Raw genomic sequence first — 17,643 nt, 5'->3', positions numbered from 1 at the left:
ATTTGCCCTGTTGAAACTTGTCTGTTGCCTCTTGCAATGTCAATGTGTGCCTTTGAGAAGATCCTGGCTCCATCTTCTTTACACCCTCCCCTTAGGTGGCTGTGGGCTGCAACGATACATCCCCCCACACCCTAAACCTTCTCTTCTTCAGACTGGACAAACCCAACTCTCTCAGCCTCTCCTGCATCATCTGCTCCAGCTCCTTAACCATCTTGGTATAGTAGACTGAGCTCCAGTATGTTTATCACTGGTTTGTGGCTCCCCGGTACACAGGTACTTCACTTTCGCAAGCCCTGAATAAAGGGGAATAATTACTGCCCTCGATCTGCAAACCCAGCCCAGTGTAGGGTTGTCCTTCTCTACTGCAAGGGCGTACTGCTCAGTCTTTTCCAACTTCTTGTCCACCAAGACCCCCAGGTCTTTTTTCTCTGAAGTTGTTCTCCAGCTAGCTGGCACCCAGCAAGGTCATTCCCTCCCAGAGGCAAGAATTTGCCTACTTGCTTTCCAGGCCTGTCCTTGCCTCTTTCCTGGTCTGAAATCATAGAATCATAGGGTTGGAATTAGGACCTTTAAAGGTCATCTAGTCCAACCCCCCTGCTGTGGGCAGGGACATCTTCAAGTAGATCAGGTTGCTCAGAGCCCCGTCCAACCTGACCTTGAATAGGCATAGGTAGTGAATGTTGCACTGTTTCAGAGATTATTTTTACTTTTTAAAGAAAGCTACTGAATTCTGTAACTTGGCAAAGATCACCGGTCAGTAAACTAGACAACTTGCAGGCATGGCTGTATGCTCATAGCAGAGCAGTGTGTTAGAACATAGGGCTGGTAGGAGCATTTACCCCCTCTATGTGGCCACCTAACTGATTTTTGCTGAATACTCTCTGATATGCTTAATTTTCTTCACTCACTGTAAAGAGAGATCTGAAAAACTAATCCCACAATAGAGGGGGATTCAGCCCATCTAATCTCAGGCACCCTAACTGAGCTACCTGCATTTTTCTCAGGCATATCTAGAAGTGTAAGGGTTACAGTGAAGGGTGCCATTTAAATTTAAGTTACTTCTTGAGTTTAAACATCTGTCTTTTAAAGCTCTTAAACCAACTCATTCTTCTAAATATTTTGCTGGCCCTGAAGCTGGTACATTTTAGATCCCTGAAGCAGTTCTGAGTCCTGCAGTTGCTGTAGCTGCCTGTATAACACTTCTATGGAAGTTATCTTTGAGGTCTTCCTACCATGCTTGTTCAGCAGGCTTGTTTTCAAAGAATGTCAACCTGGGTAATTTATCATATTATTATGCCATCAGGGCTTCTCGTGTTAAACTTCAGGTTTTGCTGTCTTGAAAGAACTTCAGAAAATATGTCTCACATCAAAACACAGACACAGGTTTTGGGGTTTTAACATCTGAATGTATACCTTAATGCTTTTTCCTTGAATATTCTTTGTAATTGTAAGTTGCTGATTAGCCTATAAAAATTCAGCCACAAAATGAAGCCTAAAGCTGGGCACAGGAAATGATAAATGTACTGGAAACTTGTGGTGGGTTGACCTGGACTGAAGCAGTTGCTGCTAGCTGACCTCCATGTGCCTTTTACTCCTTTCATATTGAAGAGGGAAAAGCTGATATGTGTTCTCACATAGCTCTGTGTACCTACCAGTCTCCAGGCTATATTTGAAGAGCAGTTCATGTCTGCTTTTAAAGCTTAATATTCCAGCCCACTCAGTGGAGTTGTTCCCTGGACCTGTTTCTGGTCAGCAATACCAGTCAGTGAGTTCCTGCCCTCCCAGTTGTGCCAACCCAGCTGTTCACGGGGCCATGTTGTGTCCTGAAATAGGGAACTGCCCCAGGTTTATTTTTTTAAATCTGCAAAAAAAGGTAACTTTGAAATTAGATCCCTTTCTGCATCTGCTTCAGAGTGGATTGGATTCAGAATTGTTAACTGAGGGGCAGCCCAGAGATATAAATAAGGAGCGAACAGTTAAGGCTGGAATGCCTTAAGGCAATATTATTGCCAAATTCTTCATAATGTGAAACCTTAGTCAGTGCTGGCTTTTCTTGCCTCACTATAAAACATATGCATCACCGCAGCATAACTTCATGTTTATAAAGAGGAAAGTATTAAAAAGAAATGTGTTAAGTGATTCTCATGTATGAAACAAAGCAGACACCCGATCAACTCTAGTTATTCTTAAACCAAGTGCATTCTGTAAGATGGTATAATGCCTACCAGAAAAACACATCAAAATGCATAATACATTAGTACGTACAGAAGTACATCAATAGTAAACTGCAGTCAAATGTGCAAACCACAGACAGGTGCTGAACAAAATTGGTGAATGTATTAGATGTAGAAGCCAACAGATGTTGGCTTCTGACAATACAAGTAGAACAGATTTTTAGTTAGTGTGATAGAAATTGAAATGCAGACATCAGTGACTCTGAACTAAAGTTTAAACAAAAGGATGCCTCAAATAATTGAAGGAAGATTGTTTTCTCAAAAAGGAGCAGAGAGAAACTTTTTTTGATTGAAATGGAGCTAAATGTAATGTGGCAGCCTGCTGCTAAATACAAAGAATGATAAATACACATTCTCATCTGTTCATCCTATTAGGTCTGCCACCTAATGCCAAAAAAAAAGTTTGCCAAATCTGTCACAATAACTAACTAAAATCACATGAACTGAGCTCTGTTGTACCCTTTTCAAGTTGGAAGATAATTACTGCATCTCAAAGTTACTGGGCAGGAAGGCAGGGAAGGTATTCGTTAATAGGAGGAGGGCAGGTAGGCTGCCACACAAAGGTAGGTGTGACACTGCAGCTGGCTGGAGCTTTGAACCCAGCTTTATCTCCAAGGCACTTGCATCTTGGAAACTCCAGTTTACAAAAGGTTGAGGAGGGACAGGAGAGGACAACAGAAATGACAGAAGTTGGTTTGCTGCTCTATGGGGAGAAAAATCTCGTGGCTTCCCAAGCAGGGTTAGAAGAAGTCTTCCTGAGAAAGGATGCATGTTCTTTCCTACTGAGTTGTTAAGTAGGACATGCTTGGATTTACTTTATATGTAAATGACCAAAAAAAGATTGGTTGCTTTGTAAATGAGAGGGAGGGAACAGAGTTTTATAAGAAGTCTCTAGGACCTTTTTCATGCCAATAGATGACTTGAAATCAGAGCACTGGCAGAGAATCAGAAATCACAGGGACAAAGCCGTGTTTGAAATGGCAAGAGCAAAAGAGGTGGGAAGCTCTGTCGTGTGCTTGATAGCATCATAGCGTGTCTTCTGGGACTGCCTTCCTTGTGAAGCACTCTGGGTCAAACTAGGGCATTTCTCACAGGTTTGGAGTTGGAGATAGTATTAAACTCAGCTCTCTTACTTGATTTCTTTGCTTTGAGTCTGTGTCTTTGTGCCTTCCATATACAGCTGCACACACTCAGGGCCGGGCTCTGCATAGGACTTACCCAGGGACAGTGAGACAGCATAGGGTTGGGCTGTTAGTTAACAGTAAGTTGAGAAATCTGCCCAACTGTTAAGTGTATGGGGGTTTTTGTTTTGTTTTTTGTGATTCATGCACAGCTCATAAAAACAGCAGTTCTTTCCTTTGACGCTGGAAGCTTTAATCTTTCAGTTCATCTTTTCAACAGGAAAGCATATGTAAATAGTGATATACACTGTTTTCTGATTTACACTCTGAGTTTGTCCATTTCTGTAATTTTTCAAGCTATTCTCCACTCAGTAAATGCCTGGATAGCAGCCACGACGGGTTTGCTTGAATTCTTTCAGTTGCTAAAAATAAGTTGGTTTTGAAGTTGTTTTCTATAACTGCTGAGGATATTTCAAGCAATAATAGGTGACTGTCAGCCTATATTACAAATTGTTTTCATGCAACATCACGTTCCCAGCCCTTGGCGGGGCGGAGGAAAAAAGATCTGTGCAGTATGGTAGAAAGCATTCAGACCACTGAGACACAGTAGCAGAAGACAGGGCTCTGCGCCCACTCGGGACGTAGAGCTCCCTGCACAAAGTTTTGAAAATATGTTGTCAAATGTACTAGAAGGCATTTGATTTAAATCATCGTAATAACATTCTGTCCTAACTTTTCCTCCTTGGTCCTTCAAACTAACAGCTATGGGTACTACTTTTTGTAGTATGACTATACGATGTGCTTCTAGAAGCTGTTGTATCTTGTTTTCTGCAGATTGCCTTTGCTTTACTGTCTTTTTTCACTTAGTTGCTCGCCTTTCAGCTTGCTTTCTAATATCCCTCTTGCCCAATCTTTGTTTTGTTTGGGTTTTTTCTTTTTTCGGGCAGTATTCATTCAGAATTAAATCAATGTTTTACAGCATTTCAAGGGATATTGTCATAGAAGCCCCTTCTGTGTCACTTTGTGTGAATGGGTTCAACAGGTAACTAAGTTTGTGAATGTAGCAATAGCTACCAGAAAACAAGTTCACGGGGAGGAAAAGCATGCACTGAGAGGGACCAGGTGAAAGCCTCCCAAGACTAGATAAACCCTGAAGAACAGTGGTCCGCTGAACATCCCAAGATCCCATAAACTCCAAACAGCAAGAGTCTGCCAAACCCATCCAAGGCCATCACCAGCACACACTAGGTTCAATGGCAGGTTGTGTAACTCAACCGCATCTGAGAAAGTGGCAAGTGTAGGCTACAGGGCTGTAGCCTGGCGAAGCAAGGAACCCCCTGAGGGACTTTTTGAACACCAAACTGGAAACAGTGGCCCACTGGTCCGACCCCCCCGGCTGGGCTTGGCCTCCTGACTGTTGCTCCGGCAGGGTGACACGAGTTGTTGCAGGAGTGGACTGTAGGAGGGGGATAACTGAATGCACTGTGTGAATAGTCATTGGCTATTAGTAAAATCTGCCCAATCCTGTTAATAACATTTTCTAGTAAATACTGGTCTGCTTCCCCCAACACAATCGCCCCATCAGGGGAACAGATAGTATAATACAGGGAACTTGCAGCTATGTGTAACTTTAAAACATCAAACAAATCATAATTTCCTGTCTTGAAAAATGCATAATCCTTTTTTCTTACCTGTTTCGCTATGTGGGATTTTCTGAGATTCCTCTTTAAATTGTTGTTAAAGAAATATTTTTTTTTCCCTGTTTTAAGGTCTTTTCCATTTTCCAGATCCTCTAGATCCTCATCCTCTTGCTATTTACCCCTTGACCTTTTTCCTATGTTTACCAGCGTGGAAGGAGTGAGTTCTTTAGATGTCTGTGTAGGTGGCTCTTTAGGAGATGGGAACCTATTTTAAAATCAGTGCAGCCTCTGTGTGTTGGGGAATTCTGAGGAATTGAATTGCGCTCGCTGGTTTATGTAGAGCGGTGATATGATGCCGGTGTCTGCAGCTGAGAGCTGTGCATGGCCTGGCATGTAGTGGGAGGAAACATGGCATCCTTTCCTCCCCCTTGTTTTCCTTGCACAGTTTTATCCCTCCACCCTTCCAAAGAGGACTCCAGCTCCCCATTGTTACCTTCCTCACACCCACTAACTAGGACCTCTACTGCATTCCTGTGTCCACCAAAATTAAATTCCACCTTAATGATGCGGTGTTTCCTACCACTCCCTTGCCTAGGTGCTGCTCCAGCATCTCAAGCCAGAAGTACAGGTCGAGGTGTTGGCATGGCTTACGGAGCAGGTGGAGACCTGGCAGTGCTACTGCACACAGCAGCAAGCAAGTGCCAATTATCTCATCTGGCCATAGCCTCGCACTGCTCCCTGTAGCTCAGATAGTACCTGTTTGCAGGCAAAAAGTCAGGAGCTGTTGCTGAGATGTAAGTACAGGTCAAACCAAAGAGGTACATCATCATCATCAGTTTTCGAGTTTTAGGAACCTCTGCTATGAGGACTTCTGTGGTTTTTTTGTTTTGGTTTTTTTTAAGACTATAGGAATGAAGTTCAGTGTGGTGGTGGCTTTCAAATCACTCTCAAACTGAGGTCTACTTAGTGAAGACAATGAAATAGTTCTCTGTCTTCAAATATGCCATAAATATCAGTCTCTTCAGAAAGTATAGTGTAGAAAATGTTCCATGAGCAAATTAATTCTTGCATTTCTAAGGGAATCACTGTGTCTCTCCACTGCTGTTGCCTGTTAGAAGTTCTGGTCAACACCTTCTGATGCGAGATATTACTTCTTCTAACCATAGTCTTTGAGTCCCATCCTTACAAGTTACTGGAGTAGCACTGTTAGATCCCAGCTTAAGTTCAGGGGGGTCTACTTGAGCAAAAGCCAACATACCATGATGGATTTGCTGTTCCTTTGCCAATAGGATGCCTGAGGTTTGTCAGCTGTGCTGGAATCACTTTCCACATTAAACAAATGGAGGGGGGAAAAAAAAAGCACATTGAAAAGCAAAGCTTAAGAGGCTTGGAGAGATTCAAAGAAATGAAACAATAACATGTCTAATAGCTAATTCCCATTCTGGTTTGGCTTTAAGGTAGCTTCAGCCTTCCAGTCTGCTAGCAGCCTTCCTAAGTTCTCTGCCAGGATGAGTCACAGCTCCTGGAGCTGGGATCCAGTCCTTTAGGCAAGCCATCTTTAAAGGTCTGTTTACCTTTCCCAGATGATAATGAATTGGAGTGAGAATTTCTTTGTTTTCCTCCTCTTAAAACAGGGTTTATGATGAATATAAATTCACCTGTGAGAGCTTCTTGCACCCCTCAGTCCTGATTCAATCCAAGCCCCGCTGGGATCCTGTTTCGTGTAGTTTCGTACTGTTATGCAGAGATAGATGCCTTTGGAATACCTCTCCCTACTGGGCTGTCTCAACTATTTGACTAGGAATGCAAACCAAGCAATAATCAGAGCCCTGGTCTGACTGTAAACCATTATTTACCTGCTAGGAATTATATTTCCTGCTGACTGAGAAGGCAAATTAAGAAACTTAGCCACGTAACCCTAGTATGTAATTCATGGCACAAACTGAAACCCATATATGGCTGCTCCTGCTTGTATTTCTGTAGCCTGTAACGTAGCACTTGAGAGAATGGGTGTGAGGACAAATCTAGCAATTGTAGGCAATCACATCTAGGAACACAGAAGGGAACGGGCCTTAATGTGGCTGCTACAAGTGGGCAGCATCATGACTTCATTGCTAAAGTGAGACACTTCAAAGGATTGCCAGTGTTTTTGTGTTGTATTGGCAAAAATGTAGTTGCTGGATATCAGTTCACATGTTTCTCAATGGTAGATTTTTTTTTTTTTTCTCTGAAAAGCTGTTTCGGCAAGTGCAGCAAGGCCCCAGTTGCATGACACAACGGTCATAACTGATTGCCTGTGCTCTGAAGAAGCCTGGTCAGATGAAGAAACAGCCATGTGCCTGGCAATTATGAATAAACTCTGAATGTAGCACTGCATAAGGGACCTCATAGATTTGCTACTATATCAGAGGGACATCTGATTGTTGTGCAGATGTGTTAGACACTGAACCATTGTGAACGCAGCTGAATTAGGGTATTGTAATAAAGGACTTCTCCTCTTGTTTCATTTTTAGCATACGGCTATTGCATCACTGCCCAACCGATACAGACAAAGACCATTCAGTGAGTCTTTTTTTTTTTTTCTTGTTTGCTTGTTGAACTAAAGGTTTTCATGTTTTCTTTCCAGTACCAAATTGCTGCAAGGAATAGTTCAAGCCGGCAACCAGGGAAAGTGTTTGGATGCTCAAAGTAAGTATGTTTGTATGTGTTTGTTACAGTGCTAGCAACTGAGAAAGTACCCAAGAACTTGTGTTTGATGTCTGTAAGGCAGTAGCTGGATAAGTTTGGTATCAATAATAAGTGATATTCCTTTGCAACATCTTTGACTGTGTAATTAATAGATTCAAGTCATCAGGAATTATTCATTCATGAAACAACTGATGAAGCTAAACTAGGTGCCAGAGACTTTTTGGAAATAATTTCTTTTTTTGACTGGAGTAAGAAGGAAATGCTGGCAGAAGGGAATAAAAAAAAAAAAGGAAAACTAAAGGTGGACAATGAATATAACTTCTCTCTCCCCTTGTGTTTGGGAGCTTTGAGAAATTGTATTCTTGCTTTTGTTTTGTTAAATGTTAGCTCTTCTGCACATTATTAGTGCTGCCTTCATAACTTTAAGTGGAAAAAGAGCAAACTACATGAAACACCACTGTACAGGGTTAGTAATTAATGTCAGACAGAATTTGTAAGGTGCTGTCCCTTTTCTAATCCCCAATTACGGGAGTTTAAATCGCATCCCACCAGAGCTGGACGTTAAATTTAAGACATCCAGCCTCCTGCTTGGTATCTGTGAAATCCACGAGGCGAGTCACCTGGGAAGAGCGGAGAGATCAATGATACCAGGAGATAGGAGGCCCACAAGGTGGCAATGTTTAGAAAGCCTTCGGAAAGGATGCGCCTGGAACAGACCTGGTCTTCCTGCGGTTGCCATCGCTTGCTCCCCTTGTATCATTGCTGCTGCATCTGGGCTATTAAACAAGAAATCTTCACTGTTGCCAAAATGGAGCATAGGATACCCGGTAATAAACCTCCTATTTGAACAGATTCGCTATTGACAGTGCTGACCGTGCTGACCGTACTGTGCTGAATACCGTACGTGCCTTTTCCCTTGGCAAGGAATGTGCTGCAGCATTAGTGGTTTGCAATACAGTGTGGGGTTCCTTTCTTCATATCTAGTACTGAAAACGTGTGTAGCACTGAAGTGATGCTAGGGCTGTGTAATGAAGAACTTTCATTTTAAAACATACCACCGCATTTCTGCTAATGCTTGAAAAGCTGTTACAGTGTATACATGCTAACTTTGGATGTAGGAGGTATCTCAGTTTGCAGTGATACTTTTTGTGCTTTGTAGTTAAAAGTAAAAAGGTTTGAGCTATTTTGAAGACTTGTTTCACAGTGAAACTAGGGATTTGCTCAAGTTACTTAATGCCCTGAAAAAAACTTAAATATGTTTGCAGAAAGATTTCTCTAGATGCATGACGACAGGAGAACTTATTCAGAGTAAATTCTATGGGAAATACAAGAATTGCCTGTGTTCGCTGGCACAGGTGCAGGTAAGGAGAAGAGACTGACACTGGGAGAGGGAGAGTTAAACGAGGAGCCACAGAGTTCAGATTCATCAGGTTGCAAGAGAAGAGTTACTTTCACAGCAATTAGAAGATATGCAGGGCTCAAGTGTACCTGGAGATTCTCAGGAGAAGAACAGTCTATAATTTAGAGCTGAAAGAGGCTTGTATGCCTTGAGGATGAAGCAATAGCCCTAGCCTACAGGAGGCATCTGAGAGCAAAACCTAGGAAAATGTAGAGTCCTCCCTCTGCGGACGCGCTCCTTCCTGTGAAGGTGTTGCAGATGGAAGTGCAGCGGGGCCATGCCCTGTGCTGGGCCACGGGTGGGTTTCATCTATCGCTTTCTACTCTTGCACGGAGTAGGTGCCGCTGCTCAAAGTCAAGCTTTGTCACTGTGGTTATACCGGCATTGTCACAAGCACTTTGAAACAACAGGAAATCTGAAGAAGACTGCGAGTATTGAGATAGTGCGCAGCCACCAAATGGACATTTGTAAAAGCAGACTGCATCCTACCTGTCTAATAGAAACTTATCTGACACGTGCAGATTTCCTGCAATGAGTAACCCTCTCCGTGAAGCAACAGCCAGCCTTCCAGCATATTCCCCCCAGATTGCTGCTTACTGTGTAGCCTTTCCTCTCCAAATCCCTTAGTCCTTATGGCCTATTATATGTCAGAATAAAGATCTAGCTATCAGCCTTCTAATACCAGAGATTCATTATATTGCTAGAGAATTAGCTGAGCTATTACAATTGCAAAAGCCAAATCCATGTAACACACTAGTATATACTAGTTTTCGCTTGGGAAACCTTCCAGTCGGGTTTCAGTGCCTTTGAGCCTGACAAATGGGTGTATTTTTTCATGGAGTTAAGTTATATGGACAACAACGTGAGGAATGGATGTTGGAACATCCAAGGAATTTTACAGTTATCACATCAGGCGCTCTCGTGTGCGAGATGTAGATAAGGGGGCTTTTGGCAGTTACAATTCCTTGCTTGATGTATTATCACTAAAACATTTACAATACGCCCTAACGTTAGAAAGCAAGTCCGGTTTCTGCTGGAACATTAGCTCAGGAATTACCTGTTAGATTTCAGTAATTTTGAGATAGGGTAAGAGAAAGCAAATATATTAAAAATATGTATATACACGTATGTAAAGTATGTTTGCATGATGAACTACTAATTCATGACGTGTTCAGGGGAGATCTGAACAAAAAGGCCTGTATGAGCTTTTCTCTTCCCTGCACAGAAACAAATGTTCTCTGATCATTCATGCTAAAGTTACTTAAACCGGGCAGACTAAAGAAGGGTTTCCTCTCCTTTCTCCCTAGCTCCCGGCACCAGCACTGGTGCAGAATAAAATACTACTACTAGATAAGTGCGCTTTGTTTCCCACTCAGTTCCCCACTGCTTGTTTCCCCAAACTGGTCCCCATAATGTCCACCAAAGGAGACCTGACTTCCCTAAGGGCTGCATTGTACCTTCAGCCAAAAGACTGAAGAATTATGAAACAGGTGAACTTCTGGGCTGAGCGGAGTGCTTCGAAAGCATTTTCATTCTATGGAAACACCACGAGGTCCACCAAAATGCAGTGGAGGACATCTGCTTAGGAGTCAGTCCTGCACAGGACACAGCTGCTTTATAGCTGGTTTTGATCCAACATGAGAAAACTGGAGACCTAAATCCTGAACCTAAGAGAGCAAAGTTAACCGAAGTGGAATGTTTGTTTATGGCTGCGCGCTCATCAGCCCCGTTCCCTTCTTAATTTAGGAACTGGGTAGCTTGGATAGCCTTTTATGGTGCTGTCTGAAAATATTCTGAACTTTGGGGTGATATTTATTTTTTCAGTGCCCAATACCAAAAATTATCCCACAGGAGCACAGCAAAGCGGCTGACTCATCAGGAACGTAACTTCGCTTTTCAAAAAGATAGCGTGTGGTTTTGTTCAGAGTTAATAATGAGAGCCTTTCCAACACAGAAGCTGTCAACAGCACTGACATACATTCACAGTTACAAAAACACATAGCCTTGTGGTTGGAGGTTTTATTAAATAGAAACCTCATTTTCTACTGTAATGAGGAAAAGACACTGTTTTCATGCCACTTGTACCTTTTGTGCTCAAAATGTTACAGAAGCCTTTTTTTCATTTTATACACAATATGACTGTTTAGAGGTTACAAAATGTTGCTACTTTGTGCCATGACTGTTGAAGCCATGACAATATACAATAATATAAAAAAAGAATTATATCCTTATTTCTAATCGTCTTTTGTTGCCTTCTGCATTTTGCCTATCAATGGTGCTTCATTTAAAAGTTGGAGAATGTTTATTAAAGGATAATTCAAGTAATGATTTGAGTTTTGCTCCAGCAGCAAAAAAAAAATCCTTTTTTTTTTTTTAAGGACCTTAAAAAATATTAATCTTTGTCAGATATGTCAAGTATTTGTAGTGCATCCAGATGCTATAAAAATAACTCTGTCATTTTTCAAAGCAGTTTCTAGATTTTATAAATATGATCTTGCAAATGTGTGCAGGACCTACATTGATTCTGTGCAGTCATCTTGAGTCTGCTGTCAGGTTGGATCTGTTAGGAAAACAGGATCTTTTTCTAGTAGTCTGTGTCTTGCTAGTCTGTTTGCAATACTGACTGCAAGTGTGATCACTTGCTGATCACTTTAACGTCCAGAAGGTGCTAACAGCAAAGTAGTGAGTAGCTCTAGATTTCATCTAGGGAAGGAAAGGCAAAGGGAGGAGAGGTGGAGAAAGGAAGGCAGATGGAGGAGTGTAAAAGGAAGATGGGAAGAGAAGCTGGGGCTGGCACAGTGGTGACTGCACACAGTGGTGACCCCCAAGTGCTGCTGAGGAACGTGACAAAGAACTGAGCTGCAACCAAAATGCTGTTGTGGGTGTGGTGGGAGGCACGTGGAGCTCAGAGTGCCATGACCGTGTTCCCATCTGTACTTTCTTCTGTGAAGTACACATGTGCCCGTTCTGTGGTGTGGTCAGGCACTGCATGGCTTACCTGGCCTCCTCTCCGATGCTGCTGCTAAAGTCTGTACCTGCACATCAGGCGCTGGGATGCTGCGCTGTGGTGCTCAGGGCCTCTGGCAGCAAGGTAAAATCCAGGGGATGGACAGGCTCCCAGAAACCCACCATGCCTGCGAGGAGCCCAAGAGTAAAGAAAGGCTTAAAAGAGCTAATTCAAATATTGCACTTATTTTTAAGGAGGGTTTTTTGGTTGTTGCTGGCTTTTGTGGTTTTGGGTTTTTTGTTTCAGTTTTTCTTAATCCAAGTATCAGCATTTTCCAATATTTTTCTGCAGTCACTGGGGCTGGAAACTTTGGTTTTCGTTAGCTGACTGCTGAGATTCTTATATAATTAAGTTGCTCCATGATCTGCAGCTTCCAGAAAATCACCCTATATACTGAGTCACAGTAAAGTGTGAGTCGCTGGCAGTGCACAGCATGCTAATGAGGTCAGGTGGAAGCAACATGCATTTAATTTGTCCTTCCAGTAAAAATGTTGCTTATAATGTCTTCTTAGAGACTTGTTTAGCCTTAGGTAGAGTGTAGGAAGGCCACTGTTGTGTGCACTGCTGTTGCGTTACAATACAAGGTGGCAAAATTAGAGGTTTTTAGTGTCTTGGAACCTAGTAGTTTGTTGCCCTTGATACGCTTCCTGTTGTTAACTCAGGGCTTGCACTCAAGCCTAAATGGTGTAATTTGTTTGTTCCTGCCTGAGCCTGGAGTAGGCACAGAAACAGGCATGTGGTGGGAGGCGTTTACACACGGGCAAAGTCGATGGCAGCTGGCTCGAGCCTTAAGAGCCTCAGCTGGAGATCTGCCACCGAAGTGTGCACAGCTGCAGCCCCTGTTAAAAAGTCCTCTCTGAGTGATTAGATAGGCCAGGTACATGTCATGGTTACCGTTTAGTGTGGGGAGCGCCAGTTTTACTTCTCTATGAATACCTGTTCCTCATAGAAGAAAGCTGGCAGTGCCCCCACATTAAGGTTTATGCAGTGGCTTCCATTAGAGCTTCATCCTCTTATACGAGGCCTGGATTTGGCTCACCGCTAATGACGTGAGCAGGCTGCATAGGATAAACACCTTCTGAACAGCGATATAGGAAACACCCTTACGCTATATTGTATGTTTTAAAAAGAATAACTGGTCCTCGTCTTGTGTCTGTATAAAAACACAATATTGACTGCGCTCAAGTATTTTCAGACTCAGTCTGATTTCATAGCTAGGATTTTTTTTGTCTAATATAAGAGGCTTCGTGTAATCGCTCTTTTAAATCTACAGCTTATGTTTGACAAGTGGGTCATTGGTTAATGGAAGCAAGTAAATCCAGCTGTTTATCTTTTCAGTAAGATCATGCGCTTTCTGTATGTTCTTGTCTGCTCAGAATGGAGATGTGTACATTTTTAATGGCACTCCCTGTATTATAGAGTAGGGGCATGAACTTTATATTACATTTCATTTGTTCCCTACATTTAAATAAAATAAAGACACAGTAGTACTCCAGCTGGTACCGCATTTGATCCACAAATTTATGGCAGCAGTTGTGGTACTATAAATTTAATTACTAGATGTGATTTTAAAAAGTCATTAATATGACTTTATAAGGAAAATTTACTGTTGTACATTGCTTGCAAGTTTTCTTGCTTCTCCATTTCTCCTCCCCAAGCCCCAGTATTTGCGTGTGTTGCTGTTAGCAGATGTACCTTCCACTAAAGCAGGCCAGCAGTAGCTTTCTCCCAACTAGCTTTGCCTCTTAACAACCAGGCACGGACACTTTGGCTAATTTGAAATTTCAGGATTTCAGAAAGTGCTTGGTAAGCTTTCTGTAGGGTGCTAGTATCTAAATAAAGCACTTGCAGCACTAAGTTAATAAAGGGCTCAAAGCGTTCATAGAAACTTGGTCTAATATGTCAAGTTCCAAAAGCCCTCTTAGGGAATACCTGTCAGCGAGGTAAGTTTCCTGACACAGTTTGCAAATCTTTTTTTTTTTTATTATTATTTTTTTATTCAGAGTACTAACATAACTGTAACGTGGTTAAAGCTGTCTGTGAAATTTTTTTCCTCTTCATTTGAAGGCTATTTTATTAATAAAGACTTTGGATAAACGCTAAGATGATAATGAACATTGACTTGCCATTGGAAAAAGTCTGTTTTCCATCAATAAATGAGGAAACTAAAACTTTATGATTAGTAATGGTATTGTGTAAAGTAGCAATGAAATTGTACTTAGAAGAATTGTTTCTTGCTCCCAAATGTTCTAGCATTTGCAAATAGTAACTGTTACTTGCAAGCCTGTTAAAGATCTAAATACTTAACAGCAAGTTAAAAAGCATGTGTGTAAGGAATTGTCAGAAAGTAAAGAACAGAATGCCTCAGATGCTTGCATTTGGCCTGTAATGAGCATGAAATAACTAAGAGTAAGTCTATTTGAATGGTAAGACAAGTTTCTGTTAAAAAATTGTGTGTAATATATTTATTTGTTCTAGCCCAAATAGGAACTACTCCTTGATTTCTCTGAGCTACTGATTGCAAGCAAATCCTCTCAACCTAGTTTTTCAGAGGTGCCGAGGTGCCTCAAGGGGTTTCAGCTCTTTAGTATGTTAATGATGGCAATGTGTCACACGAGGTGTGTGCATTCTGGGTGTTATGCAGCCCTTAAATACAGGTGTCACTTCTTGGGTGTGAATGTGCGTGCACCTTAGCAGGCAAGGACTGTAGCCCATTCCTCTCAGCCTGGATGAAATGAGGCGTAATTAGCTAATGACAGTATGTTAGCTGGACAATAGGTATGCTGGGGACTTTGTCTGAGGGAAGGAAACCAGTTTCATCCAGGTTCTTTGCAGGTGGCTGATGAAGGAAAGTGGAAATTGCCAAAGGATTATGCCTGACAAAGGAAGGGTGGGAAAGAATGGGAGAAAGAACAATGGGGAAACCTCAGGTGTGGAAGAAATCCTGAGATAAAAGGGAGGAGCTCATGTAGTTGTAGCAATGGAGAAAAGGGATAGGATTTGCTTAGCTGCAGGGCTGGAAGTACTGCATGGATCAGGAAGCAAACCATGGAGGAAAGGATGGGGGCCCACCACAGTGGTGCTGAGGGTGAAGCAGAGGAAGCTTGCACAGACTTGTGACAGTAAGTGTTTTGAGGAAGCTGGTCATAACAGCGGGGCCTGTTTCTGTACTGATAAAATGTGGAAAGCTGACAGAAATTACTTTCTGTAAAATGCTATGAATGATAAAAAGCAGTTACCAAGAGAAGGGGCAGGCGGCATACAAACAAAAAAGCACACCGCTTTCTGTGTAACTTCTTGGCATTTGCTAATTTGATGGGCGTGTGAGAGACATTCGCTCTGTAAGAGGATGATTTGTAGTACGCTGTAAGGACATGAGGAAACTATTTGTAGAGTATTTTGCAGCAAGACACCGGATTCTTGGGCCAGGGTTTGCAATCACACAAACACTCATACACTACTGAATGATTTGGCAGTGTGATTTTGATCCTGGTCAGGCATGAATGCGCTCTGTATTTCTGTCACGTTAGCTTGAGTATGTAATAATGTTTATGTTGGCTTTTTGCTGGGTGTGGGAGGACAGACATTTAATTAACAGTTTCCTGGGACAAAGTAACCCCTTCAAATCTTGGTGTGTAATGATCCAGCCCTTTCTGTCAGCTGGTTGAAGCATTTTTGATTCAGTAATAGGTACCCAAAACCTCAATTGACCATCTTCTGGAACCATTACTTTCTTGTGCCAGCCTTCTCCCTTCCTCTTTAGCAGTGGTGAGTGTCTTGGACAGTTTGGTAAATGTTGACAAATGTAATGTTCCTTGTGATGGGTTATAAACCCCGTGCAAGCTTCATGTTTTCAGTATCTATAATGGTGATACTGGACAAGGTGCAACACAATGCTGAACAGATCTTAGCCAATAATCATTCCAAAGCTTTTAAACTTCTCCTTACGTTACATGCAAGTATTGGATAGTCATGTGGGGCATTAAATTACTTGGATAACATGCAAATCAAACGGCTATTGGCTTCACAACTCTTGTTGTGCAATGCTAACAGAGAATCATTGATCCCAAGAGCTGTTTTTAACTATTCTTGAATTCTTAGTACGTAATATCAATGCCAAGTCAAGTTTTCAGCACAGTAATGTAACAAGTAATGTTGAAAGTCATCATCTGCCAATAAGGTATCATTTTAGTGTGGGATACAACCGTATCAGATTTTCATGTTAGAAACCTTATCAAATGGTGCTGCAAAGCTTCTCATTTGTCCTCCCCTATGCCCCAATGTTGCTTTTATGAAATATATCATTAGACTGAAATGCCTTCAAAGTATATTGCTGATATTTTCAGTGTAGAATGTAAGAAGGAACATCAGAAAGGTAGATTGTCCACTCCTGCATGGTTTTTTTTTAACTCGTCTGCATTTTTCCAGATACCTCTTTTTAGCCCCAAGAAAGCCAGATTCCTCAATAGCTGACAATATACAAAGAAATGCCAGATTTTTCTTCTACTCTCTCATATTTCCAAACCCTTCCAGGCTCTTACCATTTATAACTTGTTTCATTGGTTTTGTTTAAGATATGGATGTCTGAAGCTCTGACTTTTTCCAGTGGTAACAGTCATAAGCTGTACTGTATGGAAACTTGAAAATCCCAAATCCCTTTCTTCTAGAACATGGATCTCACTTTCATTTAATTAAGGTTTTGTCATTCTCTGAAAAAGTTTAGGAATCCAGACTACCTGAACATTTTGAATGTTTTTGGTTTGGCCCTTCATAGTCTTTACATCTGAACTCTGACAAAACAAGCCTAGAAAAGTAGTTAACACCTCGCTGTAAATGGAAGTGGCAATGGTAAATCTAGGACAGCTCCAGCCAAACAATTCCATGTAAATGCATGTGAATAAGCCATGAGTCGGCCTCCTGCCTCAATTCCTTTCCATCAGTGTTAAAGGCAGAGTGAGAGAGGAGTTGTTTCTTCAAGCATTTATTGATCACAGCCTCTGTTTACAGGTTTTCAGATGAAAGCAGCTGCCCAAGGTGTGCCTGAAACTCTGCTATAGCCCAGTGGATATCACCGAACACAAATGTAACAAACACTAAAGAATTCAAAATTTTGGTTTGGTCTGGAGTTAACGGAAGTAAAAAATTTCTTCTCTCTGGAACCATCCTTCACTGAGTGTTTCCTGCTCTCACTGGAGCTTTTTGTTATGTAGGAAGTGTTGAACAAAAACATTTTGGGTATTCAGTGTGAACTTCTTGTGTTTTAAGTATGGAATCCTTTGATGTATACTGGAGAGTGTTTCCTTCTAAATAGGAATTTTTTTTTCTTTAAAACAGCTGGATTTAGCTAAACCCTGAAAGGGTTGGATTTAATAAATGTCCGCTAAACCTATTTATTAATTTTAATCTAACCATTAATATTAAAAGTATTTAACTAGTCTTAAAACATCTCTTCTATTCAAGGTTTTCTGAAATCCCGTTTCTGTGAACAAAAGAAATCCTGGTTTTGTAGACAGTATTTGAATCTTGAAATAATCCTCTGATTTCTATTTGATTT

The 17,643-nt window shown here is 41.5% G+C and overlaps 1 protein-coding gene across 3 annotated transcripts in view; it reads left to right on the top strand.

Annotated features, from left to right (window-relative positions):
- MAPRE2 (microtubule associated protein RP/EB family member 2) overlaps nt 1-17,643 on the top strand; it is a 102,587-nt gene that overhangs the window by 19,069 nt on the left and 65,875 nt on the right. For all 3 annotated transcript variants that reach the window (XM_076329745.1, XM_076329744.1, XM_076329742.1), the window contains exon 2: nt 7,622-7,683. Coding sequence is in view for 1 of the 3 variants with exons in the window: in XM_076329742.1 (XP_076185857.1) it covers nt 7,622-7,683 (62 nt within the window). In the remaining 2 variants the exon portion in view is untranslated. The remainder of the gene's footprint in view (nt 1-7,621; nt 7,684-17,643) is intronic.

This window comes from Aptenodytes patagonicus, chromosome 2, assembly GCF_965638725.1.
Source record: "Aptenodytes patagonicus chromosome 2, bAptPat1.pri.cur, whole genome shotgun sequence".
NCBI lineage: Eukaryota > Metazoa > Chordata > Aves > Sphenisciformes > Spheniscidae > Aptenodytes > Aptenodytes patagonicus.
Note: the sequence above shows the minus strand (reverse complement) of the source record. Positions and strands in the feature narration are given on the sequence as shown.